The sequence below is a fragment of the Salmo trutta genome, unplaced genomic scaffold (genome assembly GCF_901001165.1).
Source record: "Salmo trutta unplaced genomic scaffold, fSalTru1.1, whole genome shotgun sequence".
In the NCBI taxonomy this organism is placed as follows: domain Eukaryota; kingdom Metazoa; phylum Chordata; class Actinopteri; order Salmoniformes; family Salmonidae; genus Salmo; species Salmo trutta.
Genome location: NW_021823043.1, coordinates 2,246,446 through 2,264,156, shown reverse-complemented (window position 1 = coordinate 2,264,156; position 17,711 = coordinate 2,246,446). Strand labels below are relative to the sequence as shown.

The following is a 17,711-nucleotide window of genomic DNA, read 5'->3' as shown; positions in this document are numbered from 1 at the left end:
GTACTAGTCTCTCTCAACATGAAATTTGGTCATGGCTCGCGACAATACTCACATCCAAACTTGACCTTGGCCTCCTTGCTGATGACGGTGCCGTACATGTTCTTGGCAACACAGACGTAGATCCCTGCATGTTTCTTCTCTTCAGGGTTGTTTATGATGAGGTTCCCTCCCACCAGACTGTAGTGTTCATTAGGCAGCTCCATCAGCTTGATCTCCCAGTTATCACGCCTCCATCTGGGGGGGAAAATGGATCTCCCTTTTTACCCAGAAATTGCTGTTTTTTGTATAAATTGGAATGAGTCATTCCTCTCCATGTCCTCTGAAAGTTGTACGACTCTAGAACCAATCAAAACCATTCAAAACACCTTGTGAATGTCTGTGACTACATGGCAGTAGATCTTTAAAATGTTGTTTAAATTCCTGTTAACTTTGGTTTTCCAATGATATGTGACGTAATGTGTGTTACCTTAATGTATTGTACGGGTTGATTTGGGTGTGTGTGCGTGCATGCGTGTGTGTGTGTGTGTGTGGGGTTACCTGTATGTGGGTGCAGGGTTGGCCCGTGCTCTACAGTTCATGGAGATATGTCTGTCAGGTGACTCCTTTGTGTAGACGATGTCCAGAGGCTCCTCTTCAAATATTGGACCGTAGCCAGTAGCATCATCTGACAGGACACAACATCACAGTGACGTTACAACAACGTTACAGCAACATTATGTCAATATAACTTAATGACTGAATGGTCGATAAACACACATAAAGCCAGACCCATTTTACTGCGATTCAGCGTTTAGGAGTTAATGCTGTACGTCAGTGCATTACAAGCTTTTACAGAGGAAATGGTCATGAGAATCAAAACCAGACTCCGCTTACCTCCAAAGATCCTGGGCTCACCAAACAAGACTGCCACTGCAAAATGACGGGAGAAAAAAAGGGCACTTTGTTTAGTTTCTCATGGCTAGAACATGGCTTAAACTGTATCAGAACATTCCAAACACACATGAGGTGGAACAGTGCAACATGGATTAAACTGTATCACAATGTTCCAGTCACACATGAGGAGGAACAGAGCAACATGGATTAAACTGTATCACAATGTTCCAGTCACACATGAGGAGGAACAGAGCAACATGAATTAAACTGTATCACAATGTTCCAGTCACACATGAGGTGGAACAGAGCAACTTGGACTTAGTTTTACTAAGGTAATGAGCTTGATAGCTCAGATGCTGCTTTGTAAAATGAGCTTAAGTATTAAAGGGTAAGGGGAGCACACCAAAGAAAGGACCAACAAGCAGGTTAACAGTAGTCCTTCTCATATGATGTGTAATGTAGTTCATTCTAAGACATGTATAGAAGACAGAAGCAGTCTGTTGAGAGCTACTCACCAGTGTGTGACAGTGAGGAGGAGAGAACGAGCAGGACCAGGGCTGTGACAGCCATGACTGTCTACTGACTGACACACAGACCGACAGAGGTCTGTAACGGACAGGACATGAGCTAGAGAAGAGAGAGAGAAATGACATCAGCTAGAGAGGAGAGAGAGGAAATCACATCAGCTAGAGAGGAGAGAGAGAAATTACATCAGCTAGAGAGGAGAGAGAGGAAATGACATCAGCTAGAGAGGAGAGAGAGGAAATGACATCAGCTAGAGAGGAGAGAGAGAAATTACATCAGCTAGAGAGGAGAGAGAGGAAATGACATCAGCTAGAGAGGAGAGAGAGGAAATGACATCAGCTAGAGAGGAGAGAGAGAAATTACATCAGCTAGAGAGGAGAGAGAGGAAATGACATCAGTTAGAGAGGAGAGAGGAAATGACATCAGCTAGAGAGGAGAGAGAGGAAATGACATCAGCTAGAGAGAAGAGAGAGAAATGACATCAGCTAGAGAGGAGAGAGGAAATGACATCAGTTAGAGAGGAGAGAGGAAATGACATCAGCTAGAGAGGAGAGAGAGGAAATGACATCAGCTAGAGAGGAGAGAGAGAAATTACATCAGCTAGAGAGGAGAGAGAGAAATTACATCAGCTAGAGAGGAGAGAGAGGAAATGACATCAGCTAGAGAGGAGAGAGAGGAAATGACATCAGCTAGAGAGGAGAGAGAGAAATTACATCAGCTAGAGAGGAGAGAGAGAAATTACATCAGCTAGAGAGGAGAGAGAGAAATGACATCAGTTAGAGAGGAGAGAGGAAATGACATCAGTTAGAGAGGAGAGAGAGAAATTACATCAGTTAGAGAGGAGAGAGAGAAATGACATCAGCTAGAGAGGAGAGAGGAAATGACATCAGTTAGAGAGGAGAGAGAGAAATTACATCAGTTAGAGAGGAGAGAGAGAAATGACAGTTAGAGAGGAGAGAGAGAAATTACATCAGCTAGAGAGGAGAGAGAGAAATGACATCAGTTAGAGAGGAGAGAGAGGAAATGACATCAGCTAGAGAGGAGAGAGGAAATGACATCAGCTAGAGAGGAGAGAGAGGAAATCACATCAGCTAGAGAGGAGAGAGAGAAATGACAGTTAGAGAGGAGAGAGAGAAATTACATCAGCTAGAGAGGAGAGAGAGAAATTACATCAGCTAGAGAGGAGAGAGAGGAAATGACATCAGCTAGAGAGGAGAGAGAGGAAATGACATCAGCTAGAGAGGAGAGAGAGAAATTACATCAGCTAGAGAGGAGAGAGAGGAAATGACATCAGTTAGAGAGGAGAGAGGAAATGACATCAGCTAGAGAGGAGAGAGAGGAAATGACATCAGCTAGAGAGAAGAGAGAGAAATGACATCAGCTAGAGAGGAGAGAGGAAATGACATCAGCTAGAGAGGAGAGAGGGAAATGACATCAGCTAGAGAGGAGAGAGAGAAATTACATCAGCTAGAGAGGAGAGAGAGAAATTACATCAGCTAGAGAGGAGAGAGAGGAAATGACATCAGCTAGAGAGGAGAGAGAGGAAATGACATCAGCTAGAGAGGAGAGAGAGAAATTACATCAGCTAGAGAGGAGAGAGAGAAATTACATCAGCTAGAGAGGAGAGAGAGGAAATGACATCAGCTAGAGAGAAGAGAGAGAAATGACATCAGTTAGAGAGGAGAGAGGAAATGACATCAGCTAGAGAGGAGAGAGAGGAAATGACATCAGCTAGAGAGGAGAGAGAGAAATTACATCAGCTAGAGAGGAGAGAGAGAAATTACATCAGCTAGAGAGGAGAGAGAGGAAATGACATCAGCTAGAGAGGAGAGAGAGGAAATGACATCAGCTAGAGAGGAGAGAGAGAAATTACATCAGCTAGAGAGGAGAGAGAGAAATGACATCAGTTAGAGAGGAGAGAGGAAATGACATCAGTTAGAGAGGAGAGAGAGAAATGACATCAGTTAGAGAGGAGAGAGAGAAATGACATCAGCTAGAGAGGAGAGAGGAAATGACATCAGTTAGAGAGGAGAGAGAGAAATTACATCAGTTAGAGAGGAGAGAGAGAAATGACAGTTAGAGAGGAGAGAGAGAAATTACATCAGCTAGAGAGGAGAGAGAGAAATGACATCAGTTAGAGAGGAGAGAGAGGAAATGACATCAGCTAGAGAGGAGAGAGGAAATGACATCAGCTAGAGAGGAGAGAGAGGAAATCACATCAGCTAGAGAGGAGAGAGAGAAATGACAGTTAGAGAGGAGAGAGAGAAATTACATCAGCTAGAGAGGAGAGAGAGAAATTACATCAGCTAGAGAGGAGAGAGAGGAAATGACATCAGCTAGAGAGGAGAGAGAGGAAATGACATCAGCTAGAGAGGAGAGAGAGAAATTACATCAGCTAGAGAGGAGAGAGAGGAAATGACATCAGTTAGAGAGGAGAGAGGAAATGACATCAGCTAGAGAGGAGAGAGAGGAAATGACATCAGCTAGAGAGAAGAGAGAGAAATGACATCAGCTAGAGAGGAGAGAGGAAATGACATCAGCTAGAGAGGAGAGAGAGGAAATGACATCAGCTAGAGAGGAGAGAGAGAAATTACATCAGCTAGAGAGGAGAGAGAGAAATTACATCAGCTAGAGAGGAGAGAGAGGAAATGACATCAGCTAGAGAGGAGAGAGAGGAAATGACATCAGCTAGAGAGGAGAGAGAGAAATTACATCAGCTAGAGAGGAGAGAGAGAAATTACATCAGCTAGAGAGGAGAGAGAGGAAATGACATCAGCTAGAGAGAAGAGAGAGAAATGACATCAGTTAGAGAGGAGAGAGGAAATGACATCAGCTAGAGAGGAGAGAGAGGAAATGACATCAGCTAGAGAGGAGAGAGAGAAATTAAATCAGCTAGAGAGGAGAGAGAGAAATTACATCAGCTAGAGAGGAGAGAGAGGAAATGACATCAGCTAGAGAGGAGAGAGAGGAAATGACATCAGCTAGAGAGGAGAGAGAGAAATTACATCAGCTAGAGAGGAGAGAGAGAAATTACATCAGTTAGAGAGGAGAGAGAGAAATGACATCAGTTAGAGAGGAGAGAGGAAATGACATCAGTTAGAGAGGAGAGAGAGAAATTACATCAGCTAGAGAGGAGAGAGAGGAAATGACATCAGTTAGAGAGGAGAGAGAGGAAATGACATCAGCTAGAGAGGAGAGAGGAAATGACATCAGCTAGAGAGGAGAGAGAGGAAATCACATCAGCTAGAGAGGAGAGAGAGAAATGACAGTTAGAGAGGAGAGAGAGAAATTACATCAGCTAGAGAGGAGAGAGAGAAATTACATCAGCTAGAGAGGAGAGAGGAAATGACATCAGCTAGAGAGGAGAGAGAGAAATGACAGTTAGAGAGGAGAGAGAGAAATTACATCAGTTAGAGAGGAGAGAGAGAAATGACATCAGCTAGAGAGGAGAGAGAGAAATTACATCAGCTAGAGAGGAGAGAGGAAATGACATCAGCTAGAGAGGAGAGAGAGAAATGACATCAGTTAGAGAGGAGAGAGGAAATGACATCAGCTAGAGAGGAGAGAGAGAAATGACAGTTAGAGAGGAGAGAGAGAAATTACATCAGCTAGAGAGGAGAGAGGAAATGACATCAGCTAGAGAGGAGAGAGAGAAATGACATCAGCTAGAGAGGAGAGAGGAAATGACATCAGTTAGAGAGGAGAGAGGAAATGACATCAGCTAGAGAGGAGAGAGGGAAATGACAGTTAGAGAGGAGAGAGAGAAATGACAGTTAGAGAGGAGAGAGAGAAATGACATCAGTTAGAGAGGAGAGAGAGAAATGACAGTTAGAGAGGAGAGAGAGAAATGACATCAGTTAGAGAGGAGAGAGGAAATGACATCAGCTAGAGAGGAGAGAGAGGAAATGACATCAGTTAGAGAGGAGAGAGAGAAATGACATCAGTTAGAGAGGAGAGAGAGAAATGACATCAGTTAGAGAGGAGAGAGAGGAATTACATCAGTTAGAGAGGAGAGAGAGAAATTACATCAGTTAGAGAGGAGAGAGAGAAATTACATCAGTTAGAGAGGAGAGAGAGGAAATTACATCAGTTAGAGAGGAGAGAGAGAAATGACATCAGCTAGAGAGGAGAGAGGAAATGACATCAGCTAGAGAGGAGAGAGAAATTACATCAGTTAGAGAGGAGAGAGGAAATTACATCAGTTAGAGAGGAGAGAGAGAAATTACATCAGCTAGAGAGGAGAGAGAGAAATGACATCAGTTAGAGAGGAGAGAGAGGAAATGACATCAGCTGGAGAGGAGAGAGAGGAAATGACATCAGCTAGAGAGGAGAGAGAGAAATGACATCAGTTAGAGAGGAGAGAGAGGAAATGACATCAGCTGGAGAGGAGAGAGAGGAAATGACATCAGTTAGAGAGGAGAGAGAGGAAATGACATCAGCTGGAGAGGAGAGAGAGGAAATGACATCAGTTAGAGAGGAGAGAGAGAAATTACATCAGCTAGAGAGGAGAGAGAGAAATTACATCAGCTAGAGAGGAGAGAGGAAATGACATCAGCTAGAGAGGAGAGAGAGAAATGACAGCTAGAGAGGAGAGAGAGAAATTACATCAGTTAGAGAGGAGAGAGGAAATGACATCAGCTAGAGAGGAGAGAGAGAAATGACATCAGTTAGAGAGGAGAGAGGAAATGACATCAGTTAGAGAGGAGAGAGAGAAATTACATCAGTTAGAGAGGAGAGAGGAAATGACATCAGCTAGAGAGGAGAGAGAGAAATTACATCAGCTAGAGAGGAGAGAGAGGAAATGACATCAGCTAGAGAGGAGAGAGAGAAATTACATCAGTTAGAGAGGAGAGAAATTACATCAGCTAGAGAGGAGAGAGAGAAATTACATCAGTTAGAGAGGAGAGAAATTACATCAGCTAGAGAGGAGAGAGAGAAATGACATCAGCTAGAGAGGAGAGAGAGGAAATGACATCAGTTAGAGAGGAGAGAGAGAAATGACATCAGCTAGAGAGGAGAGAGAGAAATGACATCAGCTAGAGAGGAGAGAGGAAATGACATCAGTTAGAGAGGAGAGAGGGAAATGACATCAGCTAGAGAGGAGAGAGGAAATGACATCAGTTAGAGAGGAGAGAGAGAAATGACAGCTAGAGAGGAGAGAGGAAATGACATCAGCTAGAGAGGAGAGAGAGGAAATGACATCAGCTAGAGAGGAGAGAGGGAAATGACATCAGCTAGAGAGGAGAGAGGAAATGACATCAGTTAGAGAGGAGAGAGAGAAATGACAGCTAGAGAGGAGAGAGGAAATGACATCAGCTAGAGAGGAGAGAGAGAAATTACATCAGCTAGAGAGGAGAGAGAGAAATTACATCAGCTAGAGAGGAGAGAGAGGAAATGACATCAGCTAGAGAGGAGAGAGGAAATGACATCAGCTAGAGAGGAGAGAGGAAATGACATCAGTTAGAGAGGAGAGAGAGGAAATGACATCAGCTAGAGAGGAGAGAGAGAAATGACATCAGCTAGAGAGGAGAGAGAGAAATGACATCAGCTAGAGAGGAGAGAGAGAAATGACAGTTAGAGAGGAGAGAGAGAAATGACATCAGTTAGAGAGGAGAGAGAGAAATGACATCAGTTAGAGAGGAGAGAGGAAATGACATCAGTTAGAGAGGAGAGAGAGAAATTACATCAGCTAGAGAGGAGAGAGAGGAAATGACATCAGTTAGAGAGGAGAGAGAGAAATTACATCAGTTAGAGAGGAGAGAGGGAAATGACATCAGCTAGAGAGGAGAGAGGAAATGACATCAGCTAGAGAGGAGAGAGAGAAATTACATCAGCTAGAGAGGAGAGAGGAAATGACATCAGCTAGAGAGGAGAGAGAGAAATGACATCAGTTAGAGAGGAGAGAGAGAAATTACATCAGTTAGAGAGGAGAGAGAGAAATGACATCAGTTAGAGAGGAGAGAGAGAAATTACATCAGCTAGAGAGGAGAGAGAGGAAATGACATCAGTTAGAGAGGAGAGAGAGGAAATGACATCAGCTAGAGAGGAGAGAGAGAAATGACATCAGCTAGAGAGGAGAGAGGAAATGACATCAGCTAGAGAGGAGAGAGAGGAAATGACAGTTAGAGAGGAGAGAGAGAAATGACATCAGTTAGAGAGGAGAGAGAGAAATGACATCAGCTAGAGAGGAGAGAGAGGAAATGACATCAGTTAGAGAGGAGAGAGAGAAATGACATCAGTTAGAGAGGAGAGAGAGAAATTACATCAGTTAGAGAGGAGAGAGAGGAAATGACATCAGCTAGAGAGGAGAGAGAGGAAATGACATCAGCTAGAGAGGAGAGAGAGGAAATGACAGTTAGAGAGGAGAGAGGAAATGACATCAGTTAGAGAGGAGAGAGAGAAATTACATCAGTTAGAGAGGAGAGAGAGGAAATGACATCAGCTAGAGAGGAGAGAGAGGAAATGACATCAGCTAGAGAGGAGAGAGAGAAATTACATCAGTTAGAGAGGAGAGAGAGGAAATGACATCAGCTAGAGAGGAGAGAGAGGAAATGACATCAGTTAGAGAGGAGAGAGGAAATGACATCAGTTAGAGAGGAGAGAGAGAAATGACAGTTAGAGAGGAGAGAGAGAAATGACATCAGTTAGAGAGGAGAGAGGAAATGACATCAGCTAGAGAGGAGAGAGAGGAAATGACAGTTAGAGAGGAGAGAGAGAAATGACATCAGTTAGAGAGGAGAGAGGAAATGACATCAGCTAGAGAGGAGAGAGAGAAATGACATCAGTTAGAGAGGAGAGAGGAAATGACATCAGCTAGAGAGGAGAGAGAGGAAATGACAGTTAGAGAGGAGAGAGAGAAATGACATCAGCTAGAGAGGAGAGAGAGGAAATGACATCAGTTAGAGAGGAGAGAGAGAAATGACATCAGTTAGAGAGGAGAGAGAGAAATTACATCAGTTAGAGAGGAGAGAGAGGAAATGACATCAGCTAGAGAGGAGAGAGAGGAAATGACATCAGCTAGAGAGGAGAGAGAGAAATGACAGTTAGAGAGGAGAGAGAGAAATGACATCAGTTAGAGAGGAGAGAGGAAATGACATCAGTTAGAGAGGAGAGAGAGGAAATGACATCAGCTAGAGAGGAGAGAGGAAATGACATCAGTTAGAGAGGAGAGAGAGAAATGACATCAGCTAGAGAGGAGAGAGAGAAATGACAGTTAGAGAGGAGAGAGAGGAAATGACATCAGTTAGAGAGGAGAGAGAGAAATGACATCAGTTAGAGAGGAGAGAGAGAAATTACATCAGCTAGAGAGGAGAGAGAGGAAATGACATCAGCTAGAGAGGAGAGAGAGGAAATGACATCAGCTAGAGAGGAGAGAGAGAAATTACATCAGCTAGAGAGGAGAGAGGAAATGACATCAGCTAGAGAGGAGAGAGAGAAATGACATCAGCTAGAGAGGAGAGAGAGAAATGACAGTTAGAGAGGAGAGAGAGAAATGACAGTTAGAGAGGAGAGAGAGAAATTACATCAGCTAGAGAGGAGAGAGAGAGAAATGACATCAGCTAGAGAGGAGAGAGGAAATGACATCAGTTAGAGAGGAGAGAGAGAAATGACATCAGCTAGAGAGGAGAGAGAGGAAATGACATCAGTTAGAGAGGAGAGAGAGAAATGACAGTTAGAGAGGAGAGAGAGAAATGACATCAGTTAGAGAGGAGAGAGGAAATGACATCAGCTAGAGAGGAGAGAGAGGAAATGACATCAGTTAGAGAGGAGAGAGAGAAATTACATCAGTTAGAGAGGAGAGAGGAAATGACATCAGTTAGAGAGGAGAGAGAGAAATGACATCAGTTAGAGAGGAGAGAGAGGAAATGACATCAGTTAGAGAGGAGAGAGAGGAAATGACATCAGTTAGAGAGGAGAGAGGAAATGACATCAGTTAGAGAGGAGAGAGAGAAATGACATCAGTTAGAGAGGAGAGAGGAAATGACATCAGCTAGAGAGGAGAGAGAGAAATGACATCAGCTAGAGAGGAGAGAGGAAATGACATCAGCTAGAGAGGAAATACAATTATTGTTTATCTTCTTTGCTGAATGAAATAACCCTGAACCTGAGTTGTATCTAATACAATTAAATAGCCACTCAGATAACAAGATGGCTTGATCTTGTGCTCATCATTGCTGATTGTGTTTCCTCATATCCAAAACAACCACAATGTCACACACACAGATCTATGGATTCTATTCATACACTCCCGTCCACTATCTCTATCAGTTTGACAGTACCCTCAGTGTGGCAGCAGCCACAGATCTATGGATTCATCTATTCATTTGGTTTGTTTTATTGTTGAATATTCTGGTATATACACAATTCAGCTTTTAGCTGTATAAATAAAACAGGATTCTATTAGATAGACCCCCCAATGTGCAATCTCCATATCAATTCACTTTGGATGTTTAAATGATTTATAACACTCATGAGTCAACAATATTCTCCAGATATACTGTAGTCATGCAGGATTTTCTCTGTGAAGGGCTTTTTCCGTTAATATATGCATTCACACACACACACACACACACACACACACACACACACACACACACACACACACACACACACACACACACACACACACACACTCACACACACTGCAGCGCTCAGACGGGTCCTGTCTGGCGTCACACATGCTCACACATCAGTTCTGCAGCAGCATATGAGAGTCATCCTGCAGCAAGACACACCTTCTGAATACAGAGAGGAGAGGGAGGGAAAGAGAGAGTGAGAGAGTGAGGAACCCTGTCTGTCCCAGCTACTATACTGAACCCTGTCTGTTCAGCTACTATACTGAACCCTGTCTGTCCCAGCTACTATACTGAACCCTGTCTGTCCCAGCTACTATACTGAATCCTGTCTGTTCAGCTATTATACTGAACCCTGTCTGTTCAGCTACTATACTGAACCCTGTCTGTTCAGCTACTATACTGAACCCTGTCTGTTCATCTACTATACTGAACCCTGTCTGTCCCAGCTACTATACTGAACCCTATCTGTTCATCTACTATACTGAACCCTATCTGTTCAGCTATTATACTGAACCCTGTCTGTTCAGCTACTATACTGAACCCTGTCTGTTCAGCTACTATACTGAACCCTATCTGTCCCAGCTACTATACTGAACCCTGTCTGTTCATCTACTATACTGAACCCTATCTGTTCAGCTATTATACTGAACCCTGTCTGTTCAGCTACTATACTGAACCCTATCTGTTCAGCTATTATACTGAACCCTGTCTGTTCAGCTATTATACTGAACCCTGTCTGTTCAGCTACTATACTGAACCCTGTCTGTCCCAGCTACTCTACTGAACGCTGTCTGTCCAGCTACTCTACTGAACCCTGTCTGTTCAGCTACTATACTGAACCCTGTCTGTCCCAGCTACTCTACTGAACCCTGTCTGTTCAGCTACTCTACTGTCTGTTCAGCTACTATACTGAACCCTGTCTGACCCAGCTACTATACTGAACCCTGTCTGTCCAGCTACTATACTGAACCCTGTCTGTTCAGCTACTATACTGAACCCTGTCTGTCCAGCTACTCTACTGAACCCTGTCTGTCCCAGCTACTATACTGAACCCTGTCTGTCCAGCTACTCTACTGAACCTTGTCTGTCCCAGCTACTATACTGAACCCTGTCTGTTCAGCTACTCTACTGAACCCTGTTTGTTCAGCTACTCTACTGAACCCTGTCAGTCCCAGCTACTATACTGAACCCTGTCTGTCCAGCTACTCTACTGAACCCTGTCAGTCCCAGCTACTATACTGAACCCTGTCTGTTCAGCTACTCTACTGAACCCTGTCTGTTCAGCTACTATACTGAACCCTGTCTGTTCAGCTACTATACTGAACCCTATCTGTCCCAGCTACTATACTGAACGCTGTCTGTCCAGCTACTCTACTGAACCCTGTCTGTTCAGCTACTATACTGAACCCTGTCTGTCCCAGCTACTCTACTGTCTGTTCAGCTACTATACTGAACCCTGTCTGACCCAGCTACTATACTGAACCCTGTCTGTCCAGCTACTATACTGAACCCTGTCTGTCCAGCTACTATACTGAACCCTGTCTGTTCAGCTATTATACTGAACCCTGTCTGTCCCAGCTACTACACTGAACCCTGTCTTTCCCAGCTACTATACTGAACGCTGTCTGTCCAGCTACTCTACTGAACCCTGTCTATTCAGCTAATCTACTGAACCCTGTCTGTCCCAGCTACTATACTGAACCCTGTCTGTTCAGCTACTATACTGAACCCTGTCTGTCCAGCTACTCTACTGAACCCTGTTTGTTCAGCTACTATACTGAACCCTGTCTGTCCAGCTACTCTACTGAACCCTGTTTGTTCAGCTACTATACTGAATCCTGTCTGTCCCAGCTACTATACTGAACCCTGTCTGTCCAGCTACTATACTGAACCCTGTCTGTCCAGCTACTATACTGAACCCTGTCTGTCCAGCTACTATACTGAACCCTGTCTGTCCAGCTACTATACTGAACCCTGTCTGTTCAGCTACTCTACTGAACCCTGTCTGTCCCAGCTACTATACTGAACGCTGTCTGTCCAGCTACTCTACTGAACCCTGTCTGTCCCAGCTACTCTACTGAACCCTGTCTGTCCAGCTACTATACTGAACCCTGTCTGTCCAGCTACTATACTGAACCCTGTCTGTTCAGCTACTATACTGAACCCTGTCTGTTCAGCTACTCTACTGAACCCTGTCTGTCCCAGCTACTCTACTGAACCCTGTCTGTTCAGCTACTCTACTGAACCCTATCTGTCCCAGCTACTATACTGAACCCTGTCTGTTCAGCTACTCTACTGAACCCTGTCTGTTCAGCTAATCTACTGAACCCTGTCTGTTCAGCTACTATACTGAACCCTGTCTGTCCAGCTACTATACTGAACTCTGTCTGTCCAACTACTATACTGAACCCTGTCTGTCCCAGCTACTCTACTGAACCCTGTCTGTTCAGCTACTCTACTGAACCCTATCTGTCCCAGCTACTATACTGAACCCTGTCTGTTCAGCTACTCTACTGAACCCTGTCTGTCCAGCTACTATACTGAACCTTGTCTGTCCAATTACTATACTGAACCCTGTCTGTCCAACTACTATACTGCACCCTGTCTGTTCAGCTACTATACTGAACTCTGTCTGTCCAGCTACTATACTGCACCCTGTCTGTCCAACTACTATACTGAACCTTGTCTGTCCAACTACTATACTGCACCCTGTCTGTCCAGCTACTATACTGAACCCTGTCTGTCCCAGCTACTATACTGAACCCTGTCTGTCCAGCTACTATACTGAACCCTGTCTGTCCAGCTACTATACTGAACCCTGTCTGTCCTAAAGTCACTATGCAGTCCCAGAGCCCTTCAGAGTCAGATTGTGACCTAAGAGACAGAGAGAGGGAGGTGCTTCTGTTCCCAACCAAGGAGGGCCTACAGCAGCACCTAGATCTTCTGCACACATTCTGTCAGACATGGGGCCTGACAGTAAATCTCAGTAAGACAAAAATAATGGTGTTCCAAAAAAGGTCCAGTTGTATTCTATACTATCTACTGTAGCTCAGTCTATGCCGCTCTGTCATTGCTCATCCATATATTTATATATTCCTATTCCATTCCTTTACTTAGATTTGTGTGTATCAGGTATTTGTTGTGGAATTGTTAGATTAATTGTTAGATATTACTGCACTTTCGGAACTAGAATCACAAGCATTTTGCTACACTACACATTTTGCTACACAGTAACATCTGCTAACCATGTGTATGTGACCAATACAATTTGAAGAGTCCCCTAAGCAAGCTGGTCCTGGAGCTCTGTTCACAAACACAAACAGACCCCACAGAGCCTCAGGACAGCAACACAATTAGACCCAACCAAATCATGAGAAAACAAAAAGATAATTACTTGACACATTGGAAAGAATTTACCAAAAAAACAGAGCAAACTAGAATGCTATTTGGCCCTAAACAGAGAGTACACAGTGGCAGAATACCTGACCACTGTGACTGACCCAAAATTAAGGAAAGATTTGACTATGTACAGACTCAATGAGCATAGCCTTGCTATTGAGAAAGGCCACCGTAGTCAGACCTGGATCTCAAGAGAAGACAGGCTATGTGCACACTGCCCACAAAATAAGGTGGAAACTGAGCTGCACTTCCTAACCTTCTGCCAAATGTATGACCATATTAGAGACACATATTTCCCTCAGATTACAGAGACCCACAAAGAATATTAAAACAAAACAAATTTTGATAAACTCCCATATCTACTGGGTGAAATACCACAGTGTGACATCACAGCAGCAAGATGTGTGACCTGTTGCCACAAGAAAAGGTCAACCAGTGAAGAACAAACACCATTATAAATACAACCCATATTTATATTTATTTCTTTTCCCTTTTGCACTTTAACTATTTGTACATAATATGACATTTGAAATGTCTTTATTCTTTTGAAACTTTTGTGAGTGTAATGTTTAATGTAAATGTTTTTATTGTTTATTTCACTTTTGTTTATTATATATTTCACTTGCTTTGGCAATGTAAACATATGTTTCCCATGTCAATAAAGCCCCTTAAATGTAAATGAAAATTGAGAGGAGGCAGAGAGAAGGCAGAGAGCAGGAGACACAGTGCCCACCACGTCCTTCTGATGTGCCTGTATCCGCCCTCTGTCTGAGCCCACAGTGAGAGAAGAGAGAGGTACTATCTACACTGAACAAAAATAGAAACACAACATGTAAAGCGTTGATTCCATGTTCCATGAGTTGAAATAAAAGATCCCCGAAATGTTCCATATGCACAAAAAGCTTATTCTCTCAATTTTTTTGCACAAATTTGTTTACATCCCTCTTAGTGAGCATTTCTCCTTTGCCAAGATAATCCATCCATCTGACAGGTGTGGCATATCCAGAAGCTGATTAAACAGCATGATCATTATATTGGTGCACCTTGTCCTGGGGACAATAAAAGGCCACTCTAAAATGTGCTGTTTTGTGACACAACACAATGCCACAGATGTCTCAAGTTTTGAGGGAGTATGTAATTAGCATGCTGGCTGCAGGAATGTCCACCAGAGCTGTTGCCAGAGAATTGTATGTTCATTTCTCTACCATAAGCTGCCTTCAACTTAATTTGAGAGAATTTGGCAGTACGTCCAACCATCCTCATAACCCGTGTGGCTCAGTTGGTAGAGCATGGTGTTTGCAACGCCAGGGTTGTGGGTTTGATTCCCACGGGGGACCAGTACGGGGGAAAAAATGTATGAAATGTATGCATTCACTACTGAAAGTCGCTCTGGATAAGAGCATCTGCTAAATGACAAAAAAATAAAAATAAAAAAAAAATAACTGCAGACCATGTGTTGTGTGGGTGAGCAGTTTGCTGATGTCAACATTGTGAACTGAGTGCCCCATGGTGGGTTATGGTATGGGCAGGCATAAGCTACGGACAACAAACACAATGGCGATTTCAATGCACAGAGATATAGTGATGAGATCCTGAGGCCCATTGCCGTGCCATTCATCTGCCTCCATCTCCTCATGATTCAGCATGATAATGCACGGCCCCATGTCGCAAGGATCTGTACACAATTCCTGGAAGCTGAAATAGGGGATGAGTGATGACTAACAGAGGAGGGTGCATTTCAGTATAAATGAGGAATAACTCAGGATTCTCCAGCTGAGCAGCTTCCAGCATATATCATCTGATACCCTGCTGCTGCTGCAGTCCTCCTCACACTCTCTTCTGGCTGGCTGACAATATTAGCATGTTCTGCCTGTTAGGCTAGCAGGAGCTCTAGGAATGACTCAGTGATTCATAAAGACTTAGACAACAGCTTTTGTACTGTAGCCTAGCAGTACGTCAGACCCAGCCCTGGCACTTGACCACTGCATAATCTCACTTATCAACAGCTACTGTACTTTGCAAATGTAAGAGGTCCAATTTATGAGGCTGCTTGGAGGCTGTATTATCTTCCTAACCTAATGTGTCATGAAGTCCCTCCTCTATAATCCACACAGAATAGAATGCAATAGAATACATTGGAATGCAATAGAATAGAATAGAATGGAATGGAATGCAATGCAATAGAATAGAATGGAATGGAATAGAAAAGAATGGAATAGAATAGAATAGAATGCTATAGAAGAGACTGGAATAGAAAAGAATGGAATAGAATAGAATAGAATGCTATAGAAGAGAATGGAATAGAATAGAATGGAATAGAATGGAATAGAATAGAATGGAATAGAATAGAATGGAATAGAATAGAATGGAATAGAATAGAATGGAATAGAATAGAATGGAATGGAATAGAATGGAATGGAATAGAATAGAATGGAATAGAATGGAATAGAATAGAATGGAATAGAATAGAATGGAATAGAATAGAATGGAATAGAATAGAATGGAATGCTATAGAAGAGACTGGAATAGAAAAGAATGGAATAGAATAGAATAGAATAGAATAGAATGCTATAGAAGAGAATGGAATAGAATAGAATGGAATAGAATAGAATGGAATAGAATAGAATGGAATAGAATAGAATGGAATAGAATAGAATGGAATGCTATAGAAGAGAATGGAATAGAATGGAATGTAAATCTTCCTCAGAGCACCACTGATATTGTTCTAGTGGATCCAGAGGCATAGTGAATATGATGAAGACAAGACTGTAAGCATCTTCTACTCTCGTCTACTATCTCTGATCAAGTCCTGAGAGTTGGTTTTCTCTGTCATTCTGTAATCTGATCAACAGGACAGCCGTATTTAGGTCAGCCTAGTATTAAACTGCCTGCCTGGCCCACTGACTGAGTGGGTGTCTGTTTTTCCTGGCTGAATGCAGAGAAACACCACAGTAATAATACTGACCTTAATATATGTCTGCTTCATTTCTTTTCAGATTTGTGTTCTGACTTCTGAATTATCCAGAGAAATATATAGGCCTGGAGCGCATGAAAAGTAATCACCAAAATGTCCTTTCCCCCGATATAAAATATCTTCAATAATGACATTTTTGTTTCTCGAACACCAATAATATTAAATGAAAGCTATAAACATCCTATAATACCTGTGGTTCTAATATTGTGCATGGCAGTTTGCTGCTTGTTTTCCCATCTGCTTATGTGCAACTGAATTGACAACAACCAATACGGCCAGAGTTAAGTGGTGTGTTCACTGTCATTGCCTCTAATTAGGCTGTGCTACATCAATGAAGAACAGCCTAGAAGGTACGGCCCAAGCCAGCCCACCGTAGGACAGTCACATATATGATTATTACATACTGCAGGAGTTTGGTTAAATAACGGGTTACAGGACAGCCCTGCCCAATGAGCCCTTGACGCATCCTCCTTCAATGTCACCTTGCCTCTCCTCAATGCTGAGCTGCAGGGTACCCTCCCAAAATGACACTTTCACAAACAACTTAGACGAGTAACTTGCCTACATTCATTTTTCAGAAGCCTATTAAATGTAGCAAAGTGCAGATGTGTAAATAACCCGGAAAAAATGAAGGCGTTCACAGGTCGAAAAGTGACTGCACATTACCCTCACACGCACCTCCCTTCGACTATGATGAGTACGGACGGACCTGCAGTACAAGGCCAGCACTGGTAACTGACTGTTCTGCATTGCGGTAGCATACTCCGAAGCATTGCAGAATTATCCCTGTCCTGGTCCGTTTTAAAATCCCTCAATCCCCTAAAACCGACTAAATCTACAGTCCCTATTCTACATGCATTATGCTCATGCCGTTTCAGCCTTACCTGTGAAATAGAATGAAACGGTATTTCAAATTATCCGCATAGCATGAACACCTGGATCAAAACCGCATTGTCCCACAACCAAGCGCGAGGAGCAGCGCGTGCGTTTCAACTTTTCTATTGGAGGAGAGCCTATGACTGGCGGTGGTCGTCGGAAGGACGAGGAAGCGCATATCTGATCGCTATTGGAAGAGGAGGAGGCAGGGAGGAAGCCAGCATTGCGCACCGGCGGCGGTATCTGTCCCTGCAAAGCAAACCGACAAAGTAATCACATCAGCATTCTACTGTAGACCTACACGAGCAGTAGCCTACATGATCAGTAGCCTACAATTTCGGGAAAATGTTTATATTTGTAAAGATCTTAAACATGTTCTCTGGCTACATTGTAATAATAACAGTTATGTTGATATATATTGGACATTTATTGTCTCAATGTGCTGCCATGTGCCATGCATTTTAAATGATGCATTAATAACAAATGGT

General features: G+C 43.1%; 1 protein-coding gene across 2 annotated transcripts in view; it reads right to left on the bottom strand.

Moving 5' to 3' along the window:
* The window catches only part of LOC115188397 (contactin-1), a 36,383-nt gene extending 18,973 nt beyond the window's left edge, over positions 1-17,410 (bottom strand). The window contains exons 1-5 of one of the 2 annotated variants that reach the window (XM_029747208.1): positions 17,232-17,410; positions 1,389-1,529; positions 874-909; positions 538-664; positions 53-234 (exon numbers count right to left, since the gene is read on the bottom strand). In XM_029747208.1, coding sequence (XP_029603068.1) covers positions 53-234; positions 538-664; positions 874-909; positions 1,389-1,443 — 400 coding nt within the window. In that variant the 5' untranslated portion in view covers positions 1,444-1,529; positions 17,232-17,410. The remainder of the gene's footprint in view (positions 1-52; positions 235-537; positions 665-873; positions 910-1,388; positions 1,530-17,231) is intronic. The other variant, XM_029747207.1, reaches the window with a different exon arrangement.
* Between the last annotated feature and the right edge of the window lie 301 nt (positions 17,411-17,711).